We start from the raw sequence: 1061 nt of genomic DNA on the forward strand, positions 1-1061 counted from the left end.
GGGGACAATACAAAATATAAGTCAATCCTATCACACAGTAGTCAATCAATTCAGTCTCGGGGGTGACTACCTCTACCGCCTAACACACACAGGATGGACTATGAAATGGATGCCCGGATAGAGCACGCAAATTGGAAATAAAGCTCTCACAGATCACTCCAGGGCGCGACACCCCAGTCCCTGCCGACTTTGCCTTGGTACCTTTGAGTCCCCACTACACCAGTGCTCGCAACACCAGTGAGGCCTTGAAACGTCCTCCGTTTTAAGATCGCACGAAGGCGGATCCCACGTATAGGCTCATGAAGACGTCAATGTCAGGGGGAATTCCCAGCCCGAAGAAAGACGTCCGCGTGTTCTCGGGAAATTGGTTTCTGTTTGATCTTACGTTTGGCTAGCTATCTGTTTCACTTCACTGACTTCTAATAAAGGTTTCACTATGCTTGACTTGTCTTGGATATGCTTCGACCTTGTGCACGGGACTTCGATCTTCTTGCACTGAGCTTGGGTATGCTTGACTTGGCTTGGTTATCGGGCACCTTGTCGACGTCAACGTTCCTTCGGCAACACTCATCATCTGGCGACAGGGGTACGTGGGTACGGCGTCTCATCAAATCCGCACTGGGCCTCTACGTCTAATCACGTGAGCCATCCTGTGTCGCTTGACGTTCTTGGTCAATCCGGTCCTGGATTGCTGCTACACACACAGCAGTACTGGACTTGTTGTTGGTGCGGTCACGATCCAGTATGGGCACCAGGGGTCAGACCGAATTGATCATCCGGTCCGGCCTCATTCAGTACGGCACCTTGGCCTCCGGTGCGTCGCTACCGGGTGCACCACGATCCAGTCCGGCAAACAGTGTACTTTGTCCAGCGAGGTCTTGGGCGCATGGGAGCAAGGTGGGCATGGTGAACTTGGGGGTTGGTCCGATGTCTTGACGGAGCCAATGCAGGCAGCAGCCAGGATACTTTCACTGGCTGCACTTGCGCGCCTTAGGCTTATCCTGCGGTCAGGGAAGTCGGCGGACGGACAGGTTGTGTTACTCCACACCGAATATGAGCGC

The 1061-nt window shown here is 53.5% G+C and overlaps 1 protein-coding gene across 1 annotated transcript; it reads right to left on the reverse strand.

Moving 5' to 3' along the window:
• Positions 1-632: 632 nt before the first annotated feature.
• PHYSODRAFT_326269 (hypothetical protein) lies at positions 633-905 on the reverse strand (the record flags this gene model as incomplete). Its single annotated transcript, XM_009522206.1, has 2 exons — positions 633-716; positions 804-905. 2 exons carry the CDS (start codon positions 903-905, stop codon positions 633-635), a joined length of 186 nt encoding a protein of 61 aa, XP_009520501.1.
• Between the last annotated feature and the right edge of the window lie 156 nt (positions 906-1061).

The sequence above is a fragment of the Phytophthora sojae genome (genome assembly GCF_000149755.1).
Source record: "Phytophthora sojae unplaced genomic scaffold PHYSOscaffold_2, whole genome shotgun sequence".
NCBI classification, from domain to species: domain Eukaryota; phylum Oomycota; class Peronosporomycetes; order Peronosporales; family Peronosporaceae; genus Phytophthora; species Phytophthora sojae.